At 41.4% G+C, this 24,883-nt stretch overlaps 1 protein-coding gene across 4 annotated transcripts in view; it reads right to left on the reverse strand.

The window, feature by feature from the left end:
* Positions 1-24,883, reverse strand: part of DCL4 (dicer-like 4) — a 174,107-nt gene that overhangs the window by 112,957 nt on the left and 36,267 nt on the right. For 3 of the 4 annotated variants that reach the window (XM_087662143.1, XM_087662142.1, XM_087662144.1), the window contains 4 exons: positions 22,033-22,094; positions 21,775-21,924; positions 21,578-21,691; positions 5,576-5,723 (listed from right to left, as the gene is read on the reverse strand). In XM_087662143.1, the coding sequence (XP_087518269.1) occupies positions 5,576-5,723; positions 21,578-21,691; positions 21,775-21,924; positions 22,033-22,094 (474 nt within the window). Of the gene's footprint in view, positions 1-5,575; positions 5,724-21,577; positions 21,692-21,774; positions 21,925-22,032; positions 22,095-22,765; positions 22,822-24,883 lie in introns of all 4 variants that reach the window. The other variant, XM_087662145.1, reaches the window with a different exon arrangement.

Raw genomic sequence — 24,883 nt, forward strand, 5'->3', positions numbered from 1 at the left:
AATAACACTGCTCCACCCATCCTTTTAGAAGTAGTCACATGCTGCCAAGATATCCACACCTATCCCAAACAATTCTTTTTCTTTTTCCACAACATAAACCAGATAGGCTGAACCAATTCTGAAGGAGACTTCTTAGTCCAAGGAGCAACTTGAAGTTTGACATGAAGAGACCAACCTTGAGATTTCCAGTACATGACCCAATCGTGTATACAAGACAACATCCAATCAAGCAAGGCATGAAAAGCTACATCCACACCAACAGGATAACCCAACTGTTGGGAAATATTTCCTTAAATCACTGCTCTTTGCCAAGCCAAAGCCTCCAAATCAGTTTCCATACAAGAAATCAGTGTAGATTTTTGAGCATTAATACAAGGCCCTAACGCTAAAGCAAAAAGATTCCACGTAACCATTGCCCGATAACATTAGTGCGATCAACCTTAAGAAACATAAAAGAATCATCAGCCAAAGATTGACCCAAAATTTGGGCACCACCAAGAAGAGACAAACCAACAATCTCGCCTTGATCTGCCAACTTATCCAACAATGAGAGCATTAGGTGAGTGACCAAGGCAAATAGCAAAGGACTGAGAGGGCAGCCTTGCCGAAGAGAACAAGACAAGGCAATTTCATCAATGATCCCCCCATTAAGTACAATACATGCCACACCCTAACTAATGGTATCAACAAGACAAGTCATGTGAGGACCAAGACATGGTAGACATCAGCTGTTGCAAGAAAGACTAGTTGACATGTTAAAATGCATTTTCAAGATCAAGTTGAAGCATAACAACCTCCTGGCCTGAGGCTTTGGCATAATCAATCCCCAATTGAACATTCAAAATGTTATGCATGATATTCCGTCCCTTAATGAAACCATATTGACGTGGATGAACCAAGTGCAAGAATACTTTCTGCAATCTATTGGCAATGTTTTTTTAAAAGATTTTATACAAAGAACCCATAACATAAATGGGTCTCCATTGTTTCAAAGAAGTCAAAAAAGGAACCTTAGGTAACAACCGAATCACAGAAATCTTCCAATCTGAAGGCATCCTACTAGAATTCCAAACTTGCTGACACATGCCAGTTAATGGGTCTTTAAGCCGCTAAACATGGGCTGAAAACAGCTCATTAGAAAGCCCATCCCAACCAGGGCTTTCCCTACGTGGTAAATGGGATAGCACATCCTCCACTTTAGCCTCTTGAGATATCAGCCTCCATCACATCAACCCGTTCAGGCTTAACCTGATTACTACCAAGTCACAAATGTATCGATGAGAAGAGTGAACAGCATGAGAAAGAATCTCTTGTGGACCCAACAAATATTAATAATAGTCGATGCAAATTTGAATGATGGAGGCAGGTTTAGTAAGCATAACACCTTGCTCATCCAACGAACGCACAATATTTTCCCGAGCGTATTTCTGGCAAAAATGAGCAAAGAATTGATGAGAGTCACAATCATTATCATGCAAAGCTCCCACTCAAGCCGGCAATTTGTATTTAGCATATTTCTCCTCCTAAAGAGATTGAACTCTACATTCCAACCTTTCAATGCATGTAACTAAGTCATCAGTAGTATCCCCTAAGTGCTACAATGACAATGAATAAGCCAACAAAGTTTGGGAATGTTGCAATTCAGCTCGAAAATAAGCATGTTGAATACCATACTATTGGGACAACGCACGTGCATTATCCTTAAAAACAGTCCATGCCTCTCTCTCTCTCTCTCTCTCTCTCTCTCTCTCTCTCTCTCTCTCTCTCTCTCTCTCTCTCTCAAATATCAAAGAGATTATGGAAAAAATGTGTGATGAGGCCATAGAAAAAATCAAGGATGAGATGGTGAAGAAAGTGCAAGAATGGAAGAATGAAATATACAAGGAGATTACAGCACACTTCACATCTTGGAGCGCAGGCATTGAAGTCTCTCTCCAAGTTAGAAATAGGGTGACTAAAGAACTTTCGCATGAGAGCACCGAATATCGGAACCAACTTGACCTCCTTAAGGGGGAGGAGGGGGGAATCACCAAGGCGATGCCCAACAATGTGCAAACTGAAATAGATGGACTGAAGACACTAATGACGAAGGAGATTAATACATGGGAGACCATAGTGAAACAAGCACAAGTAGAGATCGCTGAAAACTCTACATGGATCAAAGTGGCAAAGAAGACACCAACAAAGAAGGAAGAGCTCTTGAATGCAGCATTTGAAGAGAAGACAAGGGAAATTAGAGCTGCATCTCAAATATGCCAAGAGTATATGCGGAAAAATGGGGGTGGAGGACCTCTGTATGGTGGAATGCATGGCAAGTAGGGAAGGATCTAGAAAGGGCTGGTCTAGTATCATCAAATTTGCTAGTTTTGAGTCACAATGAGCCTTCCTCTCCAAAAGGACGGCTCTCAAAGGAGAAAACGTATACCTTGAGGATAATCTCGCGCCTACTGAGGTAGCCAACCACAGGGAGTGCATGGTATAGATTATGGAGGCCTGCAATGCCAGCAAATGGGCAGTATACAAAGATGGCTGCATCATTATCAGAGATAGGCATCAATGATGAGGCACGGCCTACAAGGTAGACTTGAAGTTTGTAGTGTGGAACTCTAATGGAGTCATGAGGATGGATGCAAAGCTATTCCAGGAGAACTTCACTAATAGGGACATCATCCTATATACAGAGACACCAAAGTTTGGGCGTGCACTTGCCAAAGGTGAGAGGCTATAGATGGGAGACAACATGCCACCCTACAGCCCAATCACAAGGGGGGACTTGAGCATCTAGAGCAGTTGTGCTATATAGGGAGGAGCAACGACATATGGTACACAACATGCGGAGAGATGAGAAGGCTTGCTTCATGTGGGTACGGATACATACAGATCGCCCCTGTGATCTATACAGGGCAGCGTGCTATTTTGCTCCAGCACATTCTCCATATGCACCGCAGCAGAAAAGAGTCACCATATCTACCATTATATGAGGATATTATGCATTATTCCAACATTGGAGAATGTCCTATTAGCAGGGGCCTTCAATGCTTGCACAACACAGAGACAAGTTCCCTTCTTCTCAAGAGTGAAGACCACATGTACAAAGAGAGAGCTCTAGAGGAGACGGGGTCTAGCAGGACATCACATGACACAACTGAGTGCATAGATTATGGTGACCACCTCTTAGCCCTAGGAGACGCACATGGATTAGCCATCCTTAACAGCTTGGATAGATGGTCTAGATTGGACACTCTCACATGCTTTCCACATGAGCATGCATCTAGACGTATAGGAGGAGGCCCCTCCGAAGGATCTATACAAAGACTAGGATCAAGCACAATGGACTATCTCCTAAGACCCTTATCCCTCATCCCTGACATAGAGTTCTTTAGAGTGTCCCCTTGTCCACTAGCAATGGTAGCCGACTATACCTACCTATAGTGTAACATCACCTGCAAACATGATGTGATCCCTCCATTGAGAAACCACCCAAGATTCTATAGATACCACTTCACCTGATTGACAACGAATGCTCACTCGCATTATCTCTATTGGAGCTTGCAGTAGATGGATCCACACATACCCCTTGAGGGTTTTACGGCACAACTTGCCAGAGCACTTTATACCTCAGCTGCCATGTATTTTCCCCCCACACGCACCCATACCCCCCCCCCCCACAAAAGCAAGAATGTCCCATAACGTAGCTGGCTAACAAGGAGTGCAAGGAAGCCCATCTTCATCTACAGTAAGGTGAAGCACCAAGTGACCTACACACATATAACCAGACATACTCGATCTAGCGCCGCCTAGTGCGGTGGAAAAAGAGGGCATTTCTATCTAGATTGGAGCACGAGTTTTACCAACTATTCTTAGGACATGATAGCGAGGGGACAAAAGGCATTCCAAGAGCCCTGAGCCCATACACCCACCACCTCCCTAGACACGTGGCATGCATATGCTACCTCATTATACCAAGTACATGGGCAGCCCCCGTTGCCCTAACCACCAAAGGACATACCCATGTCATCAACCTTCTTTACATGGTGAGAGTTTGCGACACCATCAACAAACTCCAAAACAGCCAACCCCAGGACCATGATGGACTAGTAGCAAGAGCACCTATCGCATGCCAAAGATATCCTGGCACCCCTTCTAGCCCGCCTATTCAATAGGGCCTTGTGTGAAGGCTTCCCTGCTAGTTGGTCAATTGATACTATAGTACCAATCCCGAAAGCTAGAGACCCCATGGTTCCTATTCATTATAGGAGCGTCATGATTGCCCACATACTAGCTAAGCTTTATGGGCCGATCCTAGAGCATGAGCTGAGCAAATGGGCAGAGAAGCACCAACATTGAACACATGGACAAGAACGGTTTAGGAGGGGCTACTCCACTCTTGATCGTATCCTCAAACTTTGAGCCATCATCGAGGAGAGCACAGAACAGGGGAGGTGGGTATACTGCTACTTTGTGGATTTCTGTAAGTCCTTTGACAGAGTACCATGTGCTAGGCTCATCTAGATACAACAAGACCTAGAGGTCCCAATGGAGATAAGCTGGGGGATACTAGCATTGTACTCGTCTATTAAAGGACGAGTATGAGCACCAGGAGGGATGTTGAAGAAGATCACCAGCACCATTGGGGTGAAACAAGGATGCCCACTCTCACCTACTCTATTTGGCCTCTATATTGATCAGATATCAGACTACATAGATGGACTTGGAGGGGAGGGAGCTGTGCAAATACTTGCCCCCTCTCCTATTTAACATTAGATACCAGCTTCTATTACAGAGAATGGAAAAAATCTCTGTAGTAGAGAGAGTAATGGTCCTAACTAATTTCTTTTGATGTCCATCTGGTAGATCACTGCTTGCTAGGCCTTCTTTAGATCATGCATTGCCTAGGTGAAGCCATTTCAATACTTCATCTGGTCAGGAGGAGATAGCAGTCCACCTAAAGTGATGAGAGCTAGGATGTTATCCTTCAGCTGAGATTTAGAGGCAAGCTTGGATCCAAACTGTCAGACCAGAAATTTGTAGGTCAAGCTGATTGTCAAAGGTCTTCTTCCAGGTTAGTAGCCCCTGAAGAAGCCACTGCTTTGAAGGAGATCAGGGCAGACTTGTGTGGTCCTTGGCAGCTGAGCATCACACGGACCTATCACCAGATCAGTGCATGAGATATGGAGAGGAGCTCTGAGGTCAAATTTACACCTGCTATGATTCAGGGCATGGAGATCACGAGGAAGGACAGCTTCTTGTTCCTAGGAGAGATGCAGATTTTTAGCTTATTTAGCGGAGACCTCTGCAGGGACTCAAATAAGATCCCAGGAGTGCGGAATTGAGATACCCTTTTTAAGACTACACCTTGATTATATGATATGATTTCAAAGTGATAATAATGTAATTTTTAAGAATTTTTAGAGTAGCCTGAGGCCTCCTCCCTTGCAGATGGCAAAAAGAGTAGAAAAAAAGTGGCAGACATATTATGTGAGTTAATATCTTGTGAAAATGAATTAAAGAGATGTTGACAAACAAGATAATACAAAATAATGATAGCATGAAGTACAAATGGCAAACATTTCACCTTTAAGTGAAACTTGATTCAGAACTTGATCAAGATATTGACAGATATCCTTCAACAATAAAACTTTGGTTTTGTTTTTTGGTACATCATTGCTTTCTTCCACTTGATCCACACGCCCCCCTCCTGAAGTGAGGAGAGTTCTTGCAGCCTGTCATCACAATAGAAGCAAATGGTTGGTTTGGAGGGGAACAACTCCTTTTTTTATTATGGACTACTACAAAATCTAGACAAGTATGCAAATTTCTATATTTTTTGGCGATGCATTATTGAGGCTACCCTTTCCATAATTCTCATTGGAACCTTAACCCCATAACCCTTCTCCAACGGAGAGCTTAGGCCAAAACATGGTAAAATTAGGCACAACAGCATTCACTATTTGCATATAAGACATGCTATGAGGCCAAAATACAGTAAAAATAGGCTCAATAGCGTTCACCATTTGCATATAAGGCATGCTATGAGGTGAATTAAGTACCTCACCATCTCCATTTACATAAGCCTCATGTGCATAGCATATGTGGCAACAAATGACTAACAAGAAAATCTCGCAAATCGATCCTCATAAACACATTAGCTTCCAAATCACCAAACAGTAGTGAACAGGATAGTAGTATCACACACTTTCGGACTTGAGAAATTTCTAGCAACTTCCAACATTGTTATATTATAGATAACATCTACCTTGCAAGTTATACATGCACAACCCCACCTCGGGCATTATATGGACACACAAGATGTCTGGCACCAGCATTGCCCAACCACATCCATTATATCCCCCAATACATGGGAGCAATACTACGCAGCTAGTCTCTCCATAGTAGCAGTTCAGCCTCTTCTCCCCCATCCACCAAAACCCTGCCCAAAGACACTACCTTCTTTACACAAAGCAAGGTCTTGAAGGCTATTGACAAACTCAGCAAAGGTAAGGCAGTAGCCAAGCACCCAATTCATGCTAGAGATTTGGTGGCAAAGTTCCTAGCTTACATGTTTAACAAGGCCATGTGTGAAGGCCTCCCAAAGAGTTGGAGCACAAACACCATTGTACCAATCCTCAAGTCAAGAGATCCTGCTATACCTAGTAACTATCGGACTTTTATGGTTGGACACACATTGACTAAACTACAAGTCTCCATTCTTGAGCATGACTTGACACTAGAGAAGGCTGAAAACTGATCATCCGAGGCAGAAAACTATTAGGCGACAACATGAGAGGTGTTTGCTAATGTAGGCAGCTTTCTGGACAACAAAAATGTAGGCACACCGAAAACTGATCATCCGAGGCAAAAAACTATTAGGCGACAACATGAGAGGTGTTTGCTAATGTAGGCGGTTTGCTGGACAACAAAAATGTAGGCACTGTAGTAGTTGCTTGGTGGGAGAGATGGCAGCAACATGTCGCCTAGCACCAAATGCTGAAAATGTAGGCCAATTAGGTGCTATGATGATGTAGCAGATGGAGACCTCTAAATAGCAGGGCGATGGCTGAAAACAGGCTATCTAGGGCTGGATAGTGATGGGCTGCAGTTGGTGATGTTTGGACAGCAAACGGTAGGTGGCTGATGGCTAAAATCTGCACGGTAGAGTGAGAAACCTGCACAAAATGATGAAGACTGAATGGGGGCAGCCTGTCTATTTATAGACGTGGATGGGCCCTCCCAAATTATGGTTTCACAGAAACTCTCTCAAACCGTGCACTATTTTTGTGTTTTTCATAAAATAAGTATGTTTTGGGGCTGTTTAAGAGGCTAATCAGCATGTAATGCCTTTTTTAGCTCAACTCTCTTGTGGTACCAAAGCCTTATATTTGATCATCCTACAATTCATGGATACAAGTGGCCTCTCAAACAACCTCTATCCATCATATATGCAACCTCATTAGTTGTGGTGATCAAGACTAGGGCCCCATATCTGTGCTTGATAGAGCAATGTGTATGTGACTAGTAAATTAAAGAGCCACATCTTAGTGCAGAGTTCTTGAAACTACTTTAGTGAGCACATCCTCTCTAAGCCACCTAGTATTGCATATCCTTGTGTCAATCTAGTATATATTACCTCCTTCATAGAGAAAGTGGGACATGTAAATAGCACCCCCAAATATGTATGCGCATCTACCTACTTCAGCTCATCTTGCCCATATGTGAATTTAAGTGATGGTCTCCTAACCCACTGTGGTGTAGTGTTAAACACCATCACCTTGGTTTTACCAAGGTTTATTGAGAGTCCGCTATCTAATGCATAAGAGTGTAGTGAATCCAAATGTCTTTGTAGTTCCTGTGGGGAATCAACTATCAATACAATATCATTTGCATATAACAAAAGAGGTATCCAATTGCTAGCTAGTGGAGCTGCTCTATCTCCTCCTTGAGATATATAGTCAACGATCCCATCAATTTATAGACCAAATAGTATCAAAGAGAGGGGGCATCTTTGCTTCATCCCAATGGTGGAGTGCACAAGAATTGAAAAGCCCTCGAGTGCTCATACTCTCTAGCAACCCTCTCATACAATGCCAAAATTTCCCAACTTGGCTCCTTAGGCACTACCAGAGTATGTAGTCTTTGTCTCAATTAGTCTCTCAACACTATGTTGAAGGCTTTGCGGAAATCCACAAAGCATCAATAAATCTATTGACCATGAGCCTTGCCCTCCCCGATGACCACTTTAAGTGTAAGGATGTGATCCAGTGTAGAGAAGCCTCTCCTAAAGCCAACATGTCCTTATGCTTTGAGCTCCGACATCTGCACCCACCTTAAGCAATTCTCCTAATGACAATGTCACATGAGTTGTTATGAGTGCGGTTAGCAATTTGCCATGCATCTTTCCCTCAACTTCATGGGCTCCTTGCCAATGCTTGTGAGCCGTTTGTGGAGCCATGGCCCTCTCATTCTGCTCGTGCAGTTGTTCATGTGGCAGTGTTGTATCTCCTGCCCTCAGATATGTAGGAGAAGTTGGTGGAATCGAGGTTGAGAGCTCATTAATCTTGTCCTCAATGATAGGTTTTGACATCTTGAAGGTGAGCTTGCACTTCTTGTATCCACTCCTTGACGATGTCCGCAACCCTCAATTGGTTATTGGTTGGGGTCAAGGTACTCTCTGATCTTAGCACCTCCTTTCTCTCTCATCTTAGGAGTAGATGTTTCTACTTTAGCGTGCGTGACCTATTTTCCCTTGCTTAATATGGTCTTGCTCTCGGTCTTGAGCTTTATTTTTGCCTCAGTTCTCTTTTCCATCCATCACCGACTCCTCTTCCCTATAGCGGATGCATCCAGGTTGCTAGGTCGAAGTAATGAGATTTAGGAAAATAGGTGTTGAATTGGGACATGACTCAACACAAAAGAGTCAGAGTGGTACAAATGGCACGATTGTCGAGCTAGTGGAGGGTTTTTTAACGTGAGCACATCATTTCCCGCTAGGAAGACTGTGATGGATATTCCTCCCACTATCCCCAATCACACACCTTTGATCTCTTAGACGCAAGGATTTTCATCCTCTACTTATGGTGCATCATCACACTTTCCATGGATCACTCCTATGCAGGGATTCACATCCTCTGCTCCATGTGTCCCTAACCCTCCTCCATGGACTCCTAATGCGATTACCATGCCCATGCCTAGCCAATCCATGCTCACATTTGGATCCATTGTGTACACTTCTCACATGCATGGTGGGCACTCTAGCATTACTTCCCCAGTGTACTCCACTCCACCCTATCCACCCTATCTACCCTACCCCCATTACACACCTTATCCATCTCCTAGCACTACCAATCCTATTGCAACGGTCAAGAATGCCTTCATGGATAAGACTCATTTCAACAGGTCGGATTTCACATTACACATCTTCTCCATCTCCTAGCACTACCAATCCTATTGCAACAGTCAAGAATGCCTTCATGGCTAAGACTCATTTCAACGGGTCGAATTTCACCACTTGATCGAACTTCATGCAACACATGCTTGAATCTCAAGGACTTCGGATCCTCGTCATTGGTCTAGATCCTAACACCTCCGCCAATAGAGAGCTTGCAATGCCATAGCCATTGTTTAGTTGATGCAAGGATTGCTTCCTCGGTTCCACTCTGAATTACAACATCTTCCCTCGCATCTAAGTGTTGGAGTCATCTCCTTAACTACTATGCGACACGAGATGGCACTCAGCATATCAATCTTGACTTTGAGCTTCAAGAATTTTCCATTAAAAAAGGGGATCATTTGGAAGTCAAGTTAGCCAAATATTTGTGGTTACTAACAAAGTTTACCACTACTGGCTCCCCAAAGTTAAACAATGATCAAGTCACGTTCTTCTTAAACAAGTTCTCCAACAAATACTTCCATTTTATCCAGCACATTATCTCACTACTTAGATTGCCAACCTTCTACAAGTTTGAGTACCAATTCTTGCGTTATGCAAGGTTGCAAATCCAAGTCCACAAGAAATCCTGCACACATACTTTCTGCAGATCCATGTCCACAACAAATCCTCCACACATACTTATTCAAAGAGAGCGTTGGTTGCATCTTCCTTGCAAGGTAAAATCAGCAACGGCAAGAACTCGCAAGATGCGAAGGCAAGCCAAGCCAAGCCAAGGATGACTCTCTTTCTTTGGAAAGAACCAAAGCAACCAAACCCATGTGGCAGCAACTTTCTACAAAAAATAGGTTTTGTACACACTGCCAACAATTAGACCATGTGAACGAGTGTCATACCAAGGCCCAAGGTCATCAATCTAGAAAACCACAACATACCATCGCAACTGCCTCTACTCCAACTAGCGAGTCTAGTGGGCTACACCTCCATGGATCTCATGTACATTATTCAAAGGTGGCCATAAATTTATCGCCTCAACCTTAGCAGGGTCTATACGAATATCATCAACCGATACAATATACCCCAAAAAGTAAATTTCATGCAAAAAGAATTCACTTTTCTTGTCATTGATAACTAGGTTATGCTAACACAGTTCATTGAACACAATGTCCAAATGTCTTTTATACTTTGCCTCATTCTTTCAATAGACAATCATGTCATCGAAAAAAGTGCCCACAAATGCTCTATGTGGCTTGAAAATGCAATTCATCATCTGATTAAAAACAACAAGAGCATTCATAAGTTCAAAAGGTATGACAAGAAACTCATACAACCCAAAAGATGACTTGAAAGATGTCTTACGCACATCCTCCAGTCTAATGTGTATCTAATGAAACCCACTTTTCAAATCTATACAGCTGAATATGGTTGCCCCTTGCAATCTATCCATAACATCATCATCCGAGGGATTGATTATTCACATCACGATAGTCAATGCACATACGTCATGAGCCATCTTTTTTCTGCACCAAAAGCACTAGAGAACAAAAAGAAAATGAGCTTGGCTGAATCAACCCTTTTTCTAATAGCTCATTCACCTAATTCATAATCTCTTACTGCCAGACTGCACTGACTCTATAGGGTGGCTTATTAGATGGGCTACTTACAGGAATAAGATTTATGTCATGATCTTCAATCCTTTCAAGTGGTAGCTGCCTTGGAAGTGTCTGAGAGAAGCAACTAGCATGCATTTTCAAAAATGACATACAATACTTATCTAACTTAGACATATTCCCAACATTCTCACTATCATCATTATCCTTAGTAAAAACCAAGAACGTTGAAAGATGATTTTATATTACTTTACAAATAGCGGTTGCAGATACAAGAGAAAAAGTTTTCCCTTTCAACTTTACATCCAATGTGAGAGTCTTTCTCCTATGCTAAATAGTGATCTCTTTTGCATATGAATCAATCATTACATGCATACAATGACACCATAGTATACCAAGCAACACATCACAACCCTTAAGTGGAGCAATAAAGAACTCTTTGCTATTCACATATCCCTATATATGCAACCGAAGCTTTCCAATGAGCAATGTAACGGGCTCTATATGACCTTTACATGCCATTCCAACTTTCCCCATGGATCCTATCTCATCCTCTCTGATGCCTAGACGGGCTGCCATATCTACAGAGATGAAGTTGGCTTATGTACCATTATCAAAGAATTTCAATGCATGTTGATCCCTAATTTTTCCCATGCTTTGTAGAACTCAGTAGCATCATCATTGGGCTGATCACTAACAACATCAGACACTAAACCCACAAATGTTTTGGGCTTCTTACCCTTGGGATCTCCTTGATTTTCTGATTTTGAAGCTTGCTGCCCATTGTGAAATTTGACTTTCTTGTTCACAAATAAAGCATTTATTTGCAGCCATCAATTCCCTATGCTATGCCAATGTTTTCAATCCCTTTCTTCGCTATTTTGCCCTCTTTTCAAGCTGATTTTCAGATCTTCCCCTTTTCTCAACCTTCAAAAACTTTTGATTCGACTTCTCCCCACTCTCTAGAAAGCCCCAATCCTTCCCACGCAACAAAGCATCTACTATAGCAGCAATCTCTACGAGTTGAGACATGCTAGAGACAACGGATCTAATGCAAAAATCCCCGATTCCTTTAGACAATTCACAAACATATTTTTCCACTTGCTCATGAAGAGGTACAAAGCAATAAGAAGTGAAAGCAACAATGCATCCCAAAATTTATTATTGTATTGCTAAAATTTCTTGCATTTCTTAGCATCCAACTTGTTCAAAGCTATCATGATATCCACCTCAAAGGTGCTTGTCAACCAATTCAATACAAACATTTGCTTGAATTGTAACCATATTGACGGTGCTCTACCTTGCATCGAAAGCATGGACCACCACTGCAATGCATTCCCCTTCAAAAAAGTGGCTACCTTTCGAATCTTTGAGGATTTGATCAAGTTTGCCCTTCCACCCTCATCATAGCCCTTTCCTTCCTCTTTGGGTGTCAAGTTCTCAAACACCGACTACTGCAAAAGGGGTACACTTGCTAAATTTACATTAAAACCAACACCAAACGGAGCATTTGCATGACCAACACTCATTCCTTGAGCCCCATAAACATTCAGGGGCACAGATGCATTACCAAACATGCTACTTTCTACCCCAAGTATCAAGCTACTACTACAATACACAGGGTTTTACACATTTCCAGCCATACCCGAATACGTTGGGCCTTATACATCATGCATTGGCTGCTGCATACCATAGGGATTTGTGCCATACGTTCCCATATGCCATCCCTATCCAACCATACCATGAAAAATCATGCTACCAACAAAGTATCATGGCTACCCCTATTAAGCTAAAACATGCTTTACAACTTATCAACATCTTTAAAACAACCACAAAACATGCTTAATTATTCAAAAACACAAATTTGGTCCCCACAATTCGAGAGAGTTTCAATGGTTCTGGGTTCAATGATCCCCCAAAACCCTAATTTCTGGGGCACCCTTCGACATCTATAAATAGACAAGCTTCCCACCATTCAGCCTATATTTCGTTTAGTGCAAATTCCAACCATTACCCTTCACCCGTGTGGCATTCTACCCTTTGCAATTGTTGCTACTCCTCCATCAGCCCTTGCAATGCCTGGCACCTTCATTCCTAGCTGTCGCCAACTGTCTAGTGTCCTCTTTGTTACTACATTTGGACTCTTCTACCATCACCAACACACAATCTACCTCCTCCAGCTTGCGTTTAATTTTAAACACTCCTCCATCAGGCGATAGTTGACTGTGATTTCCTGTCACAAGATTGTGACAACTATTACCTTTTTGTTGATTTCTTTATTACTACTTTATTTAGTTTTTCTTTTTGGAAGGATCCCTCTTGAAATCTAAACGCCTGAGTTGCATGGCCAGTATGTGAAACGGACAGGAATGTCCAGTGAGTCAAGACTGGTCAGTTAAGGTCCAGTACAAGTCTGGAAGAGACTGATGGCAGTGTAGATTGACAAGCCTGGAAGAGACTTGTGAAAGTGTATATGGACAAGTGTGTTGAAGAACTAGCCTGGAAGAGACTAGTTCAAAGTCAAGATGGACAAATCTCCAAGGGATTAGTCCATGTGGGGTTATTAGTGGAAATTTACTTTCAGTTGAGCTACATAACAAAATGGGATGTAGCCATAGTCTGCAAAGATGGTCACAAGACTAGTGGGGATGCAATGGAAGTAGCTCCTAAAATTTAGGGAGTTACTATTTTTGGACCCCAGAATCTGTTCGCGTCATTATCTTCGTTTTTGCACGAGGATTAATTCTCAAGTCTGTGCCGAGGTCAAATTTTGCACCGATCATAGAGAATTTTAGACCGAAATGTTTAAACAAGAAAATTATTACATGTATGCCATGTGTCACAATTTGGGCATAAATTCCCAAAAGAGAGAGAGAGAGAGAGAGAGAGAGAGCACCACAAAAACGAGTTTCAATGCATGAGGGGCAGATTGGAGCAAGGAACTCATGGGGATGAGGGCAGATTGCTGCAAATACATCAGCTATGGAGGGTACTTCTTCATCTCTGACTCATGTACAAAGGTTGAGCTTGCTCCTCCTAGGTCACTCTCTCCTTATCTGAACAGATGGATTATGTACAGTGTTGTGGGCTCATCAGATGGATCATGTACAGTGTTGTGGGTTTATGCATAATTGCCGAGGCAAGAGCCTCTTGAACAGGTACAGGGTTTGCTAATTGCATTCCCAAGCACATACTTGTGTGGAAAACGCTGTTTTCCTGAGATTTCTCGCGTGAAATCTCGCAGGATTCAAAGGGCAAGTGGCCCATAAGGTGCGGGAGCCCGCTGGCTACGCACACAAGTGATTGGCAGGTAAAACAGGGCCCAAAACAGGAAATTACAGCCTGCTGCATATTTTTGCAGGTTTGGGTTTTTGGACATTTTTGGTGTCTATTTGCTCTAGAAGCTTCAAGGAAGCTCCACGGACACTATACATGTATTTTGGAGCAGTTTAAAGACAAAAACCAGAAAATGCAGCATGCTGAATTTCTTACCAGGCACTTCATTGGGTGTGTTTAGGTGTATGGAGGCACCAATTGAGTAGGGATAATGACCAGGTCAAGTTGTACTGCCGTTATGCTGTCGAAATCGGGTTGGAACTGTGTTTCCTTCTCCACTTTGTACAAGGACAGCTTGTAGGCAGGTTATTGTGGGATTATCCCTTTGTTAATGAATAAAGAAATACCGCAAGGGGCGCCTGACTTAGAGGCCAACAGGGTGTCTGTGTCGCAACAGGAGCATTCTAGCTTCCTATATTTCTTCTTGATTCTGTGTCTTTAACTTCAAGTAAAGTGGGCGACTGTGAATTGGGTGAAAGCATTTATATATTTTGGTTGTACACTACCGCTCTTTCCAGTGAACAGGCCGGTTACATTTCCCACAACTTTCGGTGACCTTTTGTTGCTTGCGTTTGGCCTTCACCACTCCAGATAGTAGCTAGCAACACTCCTCATCCAGGTATCTCCTACTCAACTATATTTGCAACCTTCTAGTGTCACCACCTTTCTGTTTCATCTTCCACAGTTGTTGCCAACATCTCCAACATCTATTGGGATCTGCCTTTGACAACCTTCCTCTCTACAACACTCTAACTGGTCGTCACGGCACTTGGGATCCATCTTCGATAGACATCACTCTCTGACACTGCATCGCTCTACCCTTGGGCATTTTATACCCTCTTATATTCATTTACAACATTCATTCACTTCAAAGTTTCTTGTCTCTATGTTTTGAGTTTTGAGTTTTTACATTTTGTGTTTAGGGTTTAAGTTTTGCTTGTCTCTGTCTGAGTCTTTGTGTTTCAATCTTGGTCGTACATGTTGTGTTTCCTAAGTGCAAACCCTAGCATATCTTTACAGCCCCATCATAGCATGCATGCTTGACTATCCAAAGTCCATTGGATTGGAAATTTCATGTTGGCCATACATTTGCATTTCTTGCCCTGTAGGTACCAACTATTTTGTTTCGTTGGCCTCTTTGGGAGCTTGAAGTGAAAACTTTTGACACTACCTTTAGTGCACTTTGCTGTCTCGAAGGTGTAGAAGATGACCTCTTCTTCTTGCCCTTCGTGTTTTTCTTTCACGCATTCAAAAATCGAGTGAATTGAGGATCCTTTGCCAATTCAGCAAAGAGATTTGCTACTTTTCTCATCTGATTCTTGAACTCATCACCAAAATTTCTCATCACTTTACTGGTAATCAATCTCATTATACTTGAAGCCCCTGCATGTTGCCCAATACCAACATTTTCAGCTTGTTGTCCATGGTCTGAGCCTTGTCCAAGATCAAGCATTGCATTTCCTTCTTTTCCATGTGAATGTCCATACTCAAAGGCAACATCACTACTTGATTCCACCTCATTGTATAAAGACATCTTGTTGTAATTTCTCAGTTGAGCACAAAAATTAGCACTAGCACAAAGCTTTGGCTTGCAATCAAGTGCCTCGGGCCCACCAAATCAAAAGATTGAGTGGTTTCCCAACAAGGGAAACCATGAAACCAACATTCCTTCTTGGACAGGGTAGTAATTTGTGATAAAGCACTTAATTACAAAAATCACTAAATAATCACAAACTGAAATGCACACTTTACCTTAAAATTCTACGATAGTAGACACCCTATTGGCCACAAAATTTGCTCCCCTTTCGGTTTTTCTTTAACTTTATTAACTAATGGATTAGGCACAAGCTAAGATTCCACCATCACCTTGTCTGATCCAAAAGTCTCTTGCTATAGATGCAATCCGCACACAAAATGGGCCAATCGCCCTTTGAATTTCAACTAGGACTTGCTCTAATTGTACCCCAACTCGCCAAATGCTACCTCACATTCGCAATCAATGGGCTGGAATCTGAATTCCCATAATTCCACAAATTTCAGGTGCTGAATTCAGTGTACGATGCCTTCTGCTGATAGCATGGGTCCCGAGGTGGCTGCTATTCCCTCTACTATCCACCAAATCTGGTAGAGATCTCCTCCAAATGGTTGAGATAGTCTGAGATCTTCTGAGAATTGACTAAAGTAGGTAAAAGGATGCCAACGAGAGAGAAAATTCAGAGATTTCTCACGGAGAAACCCTCCATTCTCCCTGCTACCTATTTCAACCAGCAAGAAAAGCAATCCCCTACAGCCTGGGAGCACCAAGATGTTGTCGCCATCCAACTGATGATGTCACCAACTGTTGATGGGCCTTCTCCAAATGTGGCTTGCTTGTTGATGGCTCCAAATGGCTATCACCTACTGTAATCTACTATTTTCTGCTCAAGAAATGGACCAACAACCTTCTCTTTCTTCTCCTCCAACTGGAAACTTATCTAAATGGCTGAGACCAAGCCCCAAAAACTTTTTTTTAGTATGCATGGATATTTTTGTCAAGTTGCAACCCTCTAAACCCAATTTTCAGTATTATCCAACCATTAAATTAATTTCCAAAATTGAGAAAATCTGAAAAATAATTTCAACCCTTTTGACCCTACCCAAAATTCAATATGCCCATCCATAATTAAATTGGCTAGGCCATTTGCAACTTGGAGTGATCCCCAATCTTTATGGATCTTTAGAGTGGCATTAATTAATTAATTAATACTAGTCCCTAGTGTCACCACTGACACTTATTGGCCAAACAATAATCGTAGGGTTAAAACTCACACCAACTAACCACCAAAGCCCAAGTGAGCATAACTTATCAAAAACTTTTGCCTTTGACACCCACTGCATCCTCAAGGTCCTTAGCCTCTTACCATAAAATAATTGCCATGTGCATCACATGTGCTAAACAACCTTGCACATTTGATTACTAACTTAATCAAATGTTATCAACAAGATTAAAGTATCTCAAATTTCGAGTCCCCATAACATGAGATGCCTTGGGCAAACCTAGGTTGGCCTTCCTTTCTCGCTCTGTTTTGGGCCTAAGAGGGGCTGTTGAGCTAAAAAATGCATTGCGTACTGATTAGCCTCTTAAACACCCCAAAACATGCTTATTTAATGCAAAACACAAAAACAGTGCATGGTTTGAGAGTTTTTCTGTGAAACCGTAAATTGGGAGGCTTCATTTGCATCTATAAATAGATAGGCTGACCCCATTCAATCTTCATCCCTTTCCTCAAGATTTCAACCATTTGCTATCCAACCATCACCGAATACAGCCCATCACTATCCAACCCTAGACGGCCCAATTTCAGCCATCACCTTACTATTTGGAGATCTCCATCTGCTGCATCATCATAGCACCTGATCAGCCTCCATTTTCAGTATCTGATGCTAGTCGACAAATTATTGCCGTCTCTCCCACCAATGGACTGCTATAGTACCTGCGTTTTTGTTGTTCAACAATTTGCCAACATCAACAAACACCTCTCCTTTGCCGCCTAACAATTTTTTGCCTCAAGTGATCCATTTTGAGCCTTCCTTGGTGGTACACTATTGCATTACCCAAATTTCAACCTCCAAGTGCCTTGTTTTGGTGACCAGCCTGCTGCCCCTCATTATTCAGTAATCTCTCATCTCCGACCGGTGGTTACACTACTTGAGATCCATATCCAGTGGATGCCAATCTCCAACACTACGCTCTATCCTTGGGCACTTTGTACACTCTTCATTCATTTACAGTTTTCGTTCACTTCAGAGATGTATTCTTTCTCTCTCCTTCTGCATGTGTTTGTGAGTTTGGTTTTGCTTTTAGGGTTTGAGTTTTGCACGTTTGTGTCTATATCGTTGTGTTTTTGCTATGGTCGTACACTCTATGTTTCCTAAGTGCAAACCCTAGCTAGTAGCAGCTACTCCCTAGTTTTCTTCTCAATGAGATCATCAAAGCTGAGCTAGTAGCCACAATGATTATAATAGAGGCCCTCACAAGATTAGTCACATATGTGCACAGCCTATGGGATCTACCTAGACATAGATATTCACACTTGGCTCTTGAGTCCTCTCGAGAGCTTGCTAGAAAGGGTGACACTTTGTATTGGTATGCATAGATGTTAGCTTGGTTTGAGTTACATGACTTTAGTATGGATAGGCTACCCCCCTTCACATACTCCCTTGATGCACCATCACTTATTTTGAGCCGCTCAAAGATTGGCAAGGTTATTAGATGGATCTCGACCAACTAGATATCAAGAGGACATGGTCGGCACCAATACAAAAGCTAGGGATGAAGATGGATTTCTACAAAAAGCATCTTCTCCATACTATAGATAATGGATTTATTGTTTGCCTGAGATACATGGGCACCCACCTCTCACATAGGATTAGATGTGCCATTGTCAATTGTGTACCTCTTCATACCAAGTACAGATTGAGATTGGCAAATACAAATACATACGACCACAAGTGTATATGCTAGATACGTCAACTAGAGCCAAAGACAAAGGAGCATTATATCGATGCCCAACACACTACAAGATTCGAGGCTATTTCCCTATCTCTTTAGGGATGGGTTTGGGCTACTATCTAGAATCATAGATTTTACTGACCAACAGTGCCCTGCTCTCTTCCTCCTAGAGATAGGACAGCTTTAAGATTGGCTTCTCAAGAGTACAACAAATCGAAGACACCAAGGTCCCACCCAAAGGCACCTTACACATTTCTTTGTGAGAGAGACCCAAGAGGTCTCAACACAACCACAATCTCAATCATCTACACATACACAAGGGATATTGATTGATCAAGCTGTCCACCTTAGCCGATCCAGATGTCCTAGATCGAGACATAGGCATTGACAACGCTTCCAAAGGCAAATACAGGAGATTATTGTGTTGAGCTAAGAAATACATTATATGCTGTTTAGCTAGTAAAACAGCCCCAAAACAAGCTTAATTTAATGAAAACCCTAATACAGGGAGCGGTTCGAGAGAGTTCAATGAAACCCTAATTTGGGAGGGTCCATCCTCATCTAAATATAGACAAGCTGCCCCCATTCAGTCTTGATCTCTTCTGTGCAGGTTCTCACTCTTCAGTGGAGCTTTCAGCTATCAATTTTCTACAACATGGTTGTCCAATCTTCACTATTGCTGCCACTCTCTCTCCATCAGCCCTTGCAATGCCCTAGCGCCTTCCTCCTAGCTGTCGCCCACTGTCTGGCCCCCTTCCCTCTGCTGCATTTGACCCTATTCTTCGTCGCCAACATCTCCACCATCGTCTTCTACGTTTGCACCTCCCATGTGTAGGCAATAGCTGGCAGCCCATCTCCCTCATCAGGCAACCTGTTGCTACATTTGGTGTCCTCCACATTAGGCAACAACTTCCCCCACATCAAGTGACAGCTGCTAGCCCTCTTCCACACCTTTCCTACTTGTGTTTGGTGCTCCAGGCCCTCTTAACACTTGCGTTTGCAGCATCCTCTTCATCCTACACGGGCAGCAATTCCAAAGAAGGCTCAAGACGATGTGGCAGAAGACTCTAAATGGATCAAAGTGGTGAGGAAGGACCCACCAAAAAAGAAGAGTTTGTAAACATTGCACTAGAGGAGAAAAGAAGGAAAGCTTGAGCCTCATACATCCATTTAGTGGAGTGGAAGGAGCAAGAAAGCCCACTAGACAATGCAAAAAATCTATGTGGGAACTAGGGGTCCTTGACACCTCTATTGTTGAGCGTGTATGATGAATTGGAAAGGACCCAGATTGACCCCTAATCCTCAAATTCAACAGTATGTACATGCAGAGAGACCCTCTCTCCAAAAGAAAAACCCTCATAATGGAAATATGAAGCTTTGAGTTCTTGACTATGGCAGTCACAGTTAGGGTTTGCAGGGCAGCCTGGTTTTTCACAGATTGCAGGAGCTGTAGTGCATCATTTCCAAAACTTTTTTTTTATAGAAATGAAGCTTACTTCATGGGCTATCAATACCCTATGATAGTGCCCTGAATTGCAACGTGTACAGAGAACGAGATGAGTACAAACAGGGTGGGCGCAGTTCTGTGCAGCAGGCCGAAAAATTCACAATGCTGGGCCATATACAGCCTGTGCAGGTCATGAGAAGGGATGAGGAGGCTCACTTCATGTGGATCCAGATACATATACAGATTGCCCATGTGACATTCACAGACCCATGCCACTCAGCAGAGGGTAGTGATGCTCTTCTTATAGGAGAGCCAGAGGATACAGCTTGATATGATTCCATTGATTCTAAAGATTTTGTGTCATGGTATCTGCATGCTAGTGGAAACACTCAATGATCCACAGCTCCAGATTCTAAACTACTCCTGTCACTGTCCAGGTGGCTAACAAAGCTACAATCATAGATGATGCTATGCAATAGCAGAAAAGTTCAGCAATGGCTGAGACTCAGCCTGAATATTGGAACTCTAGCCCCAATTTTATGAAATGTACTTGAAATTCATGGTCTGCTGTAAATCATGAAAACAGAGCATCAGCACTTTCCTGAGAATGGTCCATGATGTCTGGAAATTGCTTCATGGCATTCACACATGTCAGGAGAAACACTTGCTGAACTGTAGTTCCTTGTTCTGAACTGCTCAAGGCGGCTAAGAAAACCACAATAATAAATCACTCCATGATTGGAAAGTCAAGGGCAGAGGATTTCCTTCATTGGATGCACTCCCAACTGCTATTGCTGCTAAAAAGTTTAAACTTAATCCAACTGCACTACTTGGCTATACTGTCAGTGCTGCATCGACCATTTAACAAATTGTCTATTCATGAAGAATTGCAGCTTTACACCTTATTAGAAATGCAATACAACACTCAAACCTTTCTGGAAGATCATTAAAGCAACAGCACTTGCACATGTTGACAGCAGGATGCACATAGACCATAAAGGGCTCAGTCTGGGATGGGGTCTCCTAGCTTGCTATTTGATCAAGGATAACTTATTATTCATTAGGGATGTACACAGACAATGTGACAATGTGGGACTTTGTGAAGGAGAAAAGTCCAGGATGCAACAAATTTTTCCATTCTTTATCAAGTGCACAGTGGTTATGCCCATTAAAGAACTGCTGGTCTTATTTTGTCATGAACAGACATGTTCAAATTTGGTAGGACAAGAATGGATGCACTAAGAATTAATGAGCAGTATTCTTATAAGGTGAAACTGGGAAAAGTGTGCATTGCATTACAAACATACATGTCTTGCAAACCACAACCCAAGCTCATACATGCAGTATTCAACACTTCGGCAGGCCCTTTCACATATTGAAAGCTCTTTATTCCTTCGGCTGCTCAGCTCCTGTCTGCAATACTGCAGCACATTAAAGAGGAACCTTTTTCAGCCTCATTTACAAACTGTGGTTGATACTTTCTCATCAAACAAATTGAACATACTCTGCCTTTAAGATTCTGAAGAGCCTGCGCGTGCAGCTCAAGTTCACTCAACAAACTGTAATCTCTGGAAAATTCTCTAACTTCAATCATTGGCCTTGGAATCCCTGCTTCCAGTTCTGTCCTATCTTCCAACGACTCCAATGAGACTATCTGTCATTGTGTTCAGGTCGCAAAATAATTTGAGACACCAATGATGACTTGGTTCCAAGAAGTAATTGAGCAACATGAGCTTTCAGACAAGAAATTAGGTTTTGAGACCTTTGCATCAAGCATTTCTTCTAATGATTTGATGTATTCGTGGTACTGAGCTTCAGAATTGCCTGCATAAAGAACGCAATACATGCAAAACTCACTAAATGCAACTGTGATAAATTGTCTTTCTTACTAGATAATATAATTCACTTCTCAACTGATATAAAATTTATAAAAATAGTAGTTATTTTATTTAATCAGGGAGGATTTTAAGTTTTTACGCCTTGGCATCTAATCTAAAACACTAGCCATCAAGGCAATTCTACAAGGGTAATAGTGGATATTGTTAAGAGCAAATAGTGTTACTTTCCTCTCAGTCATAGCAATAAAAATTATCTTAGCATAAAAGATAGCAGTGATTAGCATTGTTCTTGCTACCTGTCAGATCACTGTATGCTTTATTTGATATATAAATTTGTAACTCTATGATATTTGAGTTGTGAGGGCAACAACAATCCTTGAGACCCACATTTCATATTGGGCACATTCACAGTACTACTATGAGATGAAATAATTCATATGGACATGATGATTATTGTATTATTTCATATTTACGCAGTTCTTTTATTTCTCATGTGAATCATCTCTCCTGTTATGTTGAAAAGTGAAGACCTTGATTTTTTATGAAACCCCAACTGTCATTCTATAGAACCATGTTCTGCTAATGGAAATAGCTTTCTGGCCACTTCTTTTTATCTCACTTCTACAATCACCAAAGGAATATATTGTGAGCACCTACATGTGGAAAATGCCTGCATAAGGGAAGCCCCACAGCCAGGGTTGTCACATCCAATGCTGTCAGATTAGTATTGTCCAAAAGTCATTGTGGTACTAATAGGACTAAACAAACTTGGCAATACATTAAATGCAAAAAACATTATACAAAATTTTAAGGCCTATACTTAATGTTAAGACTTAATCGATACAATTCAAACATTTAGAGTCTTGCTTCAAACATAGATGCAAAAGAGAGTTGAAATGAAAGCTTAGATACCAAAACAGCATACTTCCGTTCTCATGCAATCTTTGATGACCATCCAATGAAGACGTTCACTCCGGCTTTTCTTTTGCTTATCTTAAGCCCCTTTTAGCTTGTTCTTCTTCCCCCTCACATGACTCAACTTGGTGTTTCATTTTACCAATTATACATAAAGCTTCTTCTTTTTTCGATATTAAATATAGAAAAGATACAATAAAAATAATTAGTTTTCCTCTTTTTTATAAAGGCCCTATGCCAAGGGTGTGTGCTTGTGCCCTCAAATCTCTGAAACCTCAGTGTATGTTGCCACTGATCACTCCCAATAACAATTCCTATCCCACTCCTCTTATGATGCCATTTGGCTCCTATCTACAACACTTTGGAAGCAATCTTTAAGTCCATGAAGCTCTTGACCTATGCCACCACTCGAGTAATTGTTGGTGGTCATCCACACGCTGAAAATTTTCGCGCTATTATTTATATGGTGTCTAGTTTATTATTTGGATTGACCACTATTTGTTGAAACACTTCTGCCCTCAACCCAATCTCCATGGCTGAAATGTGAACTGGGTAGAGTTTATGCAAAAGTTTAACTTTCAAGCTTTGGTACTGAAAGGGCACAACTAATATGGTTGCCAATTCCCTTCATCTGATCCCGAAAGTCAATGTTTTGTTTTTCTGTGAGATTTTGACTAATTTTTATCTTTTTGTTAAGGGTCTACAAAATGATCCTCACTTTGGTAGGATTTGGCAATCGGTCCAAGAGCGACATCGTAGCCCAAAAAGCTTTGTAGGTCAAAATGCTCAAAACTGCCTACTAAGAGAGAAGATGGTGGAGAACCATTCCATTAAAAATAGATTACTCTTTAAGCCAATATGTCTTGGTAACAATTGATATACAAAAGGTTTGTTACATCCCTCCCTCTTAAAATCCTTCTTATTCTCAAGACGTTGCTTAAAGTATTTCTAATCCTACAGCTTTTTCATGAGCTACAAGTATTTCTGGATAGTCTTTAAAATACTTTTTTGACATCCGTTTAGAATCTAAATGACAGTATTTTTTAAATTTTAAAAGGAATTTCTAGAAATGTTTCTTCCTCTTTTCTTGATCATATAAATGACTATTTGCTTTGGTTGAAATATCTCCTCTTGTTCATCTACTTCAAGTGGATCCTCTATTATAAGTTCCAATGGTGGCAACCCTTCATAAGGCTTCAAAAGATGGACATAAAAAGCATTGTGAATTCTCTGATGCTCTGAAAGTTATAACCTATAACAAACATCGTTAATAAATGACCCATAATTTCTTGTTGCAAGCTTAATGACTTGAAATGAAGACTTGTTGAAATCTTTTTAAACGAGCTTTGTCAAATTTTAGCAACACGCAATCTCCTTGTAAAATCAATTGACTTCGATACTTATCTGCTGCTTTTTTTTTTCTTGAGATCTTTAGATAGCTCGTCTAACTCAAGTAAATGTTGTATCCATATCACACATGAACTCATCGGCATAAAATATCTCCTCCTTTGTTTTGAGAATAGGTAATAAGAGTGGTTTTCCATACATAATCTCAAATGATGCTTTACTTGTCGAAACATGAACTGTGTTGTTATAGACATATTCTACCAAAGATAAATATTGTTTCCATTGTTGATTGGCTTCATGGCAATAGCACTTCAATATATCCAATATTGTGAGATTGGCTATCTTACTTTAACCATTTGTTTGAGGATTATAAGAAAAGTAAAATGTAAGCATTGAACTCAAATTTTGAAAAAGAGCTCGTCAAAAGTGACTAGTGGTTTTGGATCTCTATCACCCATGATGGATGGATTGTAATTACCCATAATACTTAAAGATTTGTTGAATAAATATTCT

This window comes from Lygodium microphyllum, chromosome 21 (genome assembly GCF_053477565.2).
Source record: "Lygodium microphyllum isolate KBCC chromosome 21, Lygodium_microphyllum_v1.1.10, whole genome shotgun sequence".
Lineage (NCBI taxonomy): Eukaryota > Viridiplantae > Streptophyta > Polypodiopsida > Schizaeales > Lygodiaceae > Lygodium > Lygodium microphyllum.